The following is a 2,212-nucleotide window of genomic DNA, read 5'->3' as shown; positions in this document are numbered from 1 at the left end:
AGTTCAGGTCCCCCATGACTACCACATCCTTAGCCTTCAATCTGTCAATCTTCAATGTTCCTAAATGCTTCTTAAGGTGACTTAAGAGGCCTAAATACTTTTGTGGATGTGACCCTTAATGATCTCCACTCTTCTGAGCAGCACTATTTTTTTACCCTAATTTATGGCTATTAATTTTAAAAACTGCTACCCATTGTAACAGCAACAACACTTTCAAAAACTCACCTCTTGCTCTGAAATCCTAAATACACTTTCATGTAGATCATCCCTCTCCAGTGGAGTTCGAATCTGTCTGATCAACCGTTCCTCACAGTTTTCCAAGCGCAGCCTGATATTTCTGACTTCCGAGATGTACAGATTGTAAATGGATTCCTCCTGCTCCTCTGTTGAAGGAAACAAGATACTTTGTAGCCAATAAATCCAGATACTTACCACATTTTTCTCCCTTCTTACAACACATTTTATAATCCTGAAAAGACCTATAGTATATTGAGGCACTGATTCAAATCCCACCAAAAGTCAATAGGAATAATTCTACTGACTCTCATGGGAATTGGATCAGGCCCCTAGTCCTTGGCTGTTACTAGATTATCTTGCTGCACTTCCAGACTTAAATGTATAACATGGATCATCTCAGTCTCAGCAATCATCATCCCTCTTTCCAAATACACTGCTGAACATAATGACTATGAATTCATATTATTTCATTATAATACTGTATCAAAGCTCTAATGGCTATTTCTTATTATCTTTTATTCCAGAGAAATAGTAAAATATTTTCTGACTACTTGTAGAAAATACAATGGCAGCAAAATCAGTTCCAAAATACTAATGAATTCCTCTAAGTCAATAGCTACTTAACAGCATAGCATAACTTTTCATCGTTTAAAAATAGCTTTAAATATTGGAGGGTAGTATTCTACAAGCCTATGGAAGAATATGTAAGATTTTTTTGTATTATAGCATAAATATTTTTCCAATTCTGTTATGAGCTCAATGAATACTCAAGATAAATTTCAGTCATTCAGTTACAACATTAAGGAAAGCTGGACCAAATGATAAACTGCACTCTATAGATTATATTATTTTTTCAGGAGTACTAGTAACCAAAATCCCTCCATCTTTTGAACAATATAACAGTAAAACTTAAGTATGGGTCTTTATTTATTTGGTCTTCTCACAGCCTTAGTGGTGCTAACATATAACATATAATGTTAGCGGTGCTAACATAATAAAACAGGCACTGATTTATCAGATGTCATAAAGCATCTTTTAAGAACACTTTATCAAATTTCTCAAGGAACTGCTCTTACCTCTTTCAGCTGATTTAAGCAGCTCCTGATAATACTGCTTGCAAATATTAACCTCCCTTTCCAGTTGTGTTGCATCTGAGCTTGTGAAAATTTTGGACTCCTGGCTATCTTCCACAAAGTCATCGAAGCGGGACTGTAGATTGCTTAGAACCTGCTGGTGTTCACCTGGCAACATTGTCTTTATCTAAAATAGATTAGAGACTAATATAAGTGTAAAACTCTTTAGGTATAGGTTTATATGCTGAAGTCAGCATAGTTTGGGCCAGATGTTGTCATCGTAACACTTGTGCAGCTGGGAGAGCATCAAGCCACACAAAAAAAAGCAGCAGCTCAGTAGGGACTGCACCTCAGGAAATATAAGAGAACGTTATGTTATGGCCCTTGGACTGATGAAATTCCGAGGGCCATAAAATTGAGCAGACCGGGCTCCATGGCTGGCAGCAGCTACCCAGAGCCTGGGCCAGCTGCAGCCAGAAGGCTGCAAACACCTGCTCCAGGCTCCAGCATTAGTTCCATACTGGCGAGTGCACACGTGCCTCGGAGAGGACGGTGGGAGAGTGGCCTGAGGCAGCGCAACCCAAGCCTCTCCCCCACTGCTACCACAGAGCTGATGACTGGGCTCTGAAGCCCGGCGCAGCTGTTTGTAGCCAGGCTGGGCTCTGGGCAGCTGCAGCAAGCAGCGGGTAGGCTGCAAACAGCTGCACCAGGTTCCAAAGCCCCAGTATCAGTCCATCCTGGCAGCAACTGCATGTGTACCTCAGAGCAGACAACGAGAGGGCTGTGCTGCCTCAGGCCCTATCCCCACTGTCCGCTCCGAGGTGTGTGTACACCCACCAGTATGGAGCTGATGCCCCCCCAATTTTGTTTTTCTGGCATGCTGGCACTCCGGCGCCTTCCGA

General features: G+C 41.8%; 1 protein-coding gene across 14 annotated transcripts in view; it reads right to left on the bottom strand.

Annotated features, from left to right (window-relative positions):
• The window catches only part of DST (dystonin), a 569,390-nt gene that overhangs the window by 227,714 nt on the left and 339,464 nt on the right, over positions 1 to 2,212 (bottom strand). For all 14 annotated transcript variants that reach the window (XM_019520527.1, XM_019520528.1, XM_019520523.1 and 11 more), the window contains 2 exons: positions 1,314 to 1,497; positions 226 to 383 (listed from right to left, as the gene is read on the bottom strand). In XM_019520527.1, coding sequence (XP_019376072.1) covers positions 226 to 383; positions 1,314 to 1,497 — 342 coding nt within the window. The remainder of the gene's footprint in view (positions 1 to 225; positions 384 to 1,313; positions 1,498 to 2,212) is intronic.

Source organism: Gavialis gangeticus, unplaced genomic scaffold (assembly GCF_001723915.1).
Source record: "Gavialis gangeticus isolate Ggan-Ray unplaced genomic scaffold, GavGan_comp1, whole genome shotgun sequence".
Lineage (NCBI taxonomy): Eukaryota > Metazoa > Chordata > Crocodylia > Gavialidae > Gavialis > Gavialis gangeticus.
This window is presented reverse-complemented; position numbering and strand designations above follow the sequence as displayed.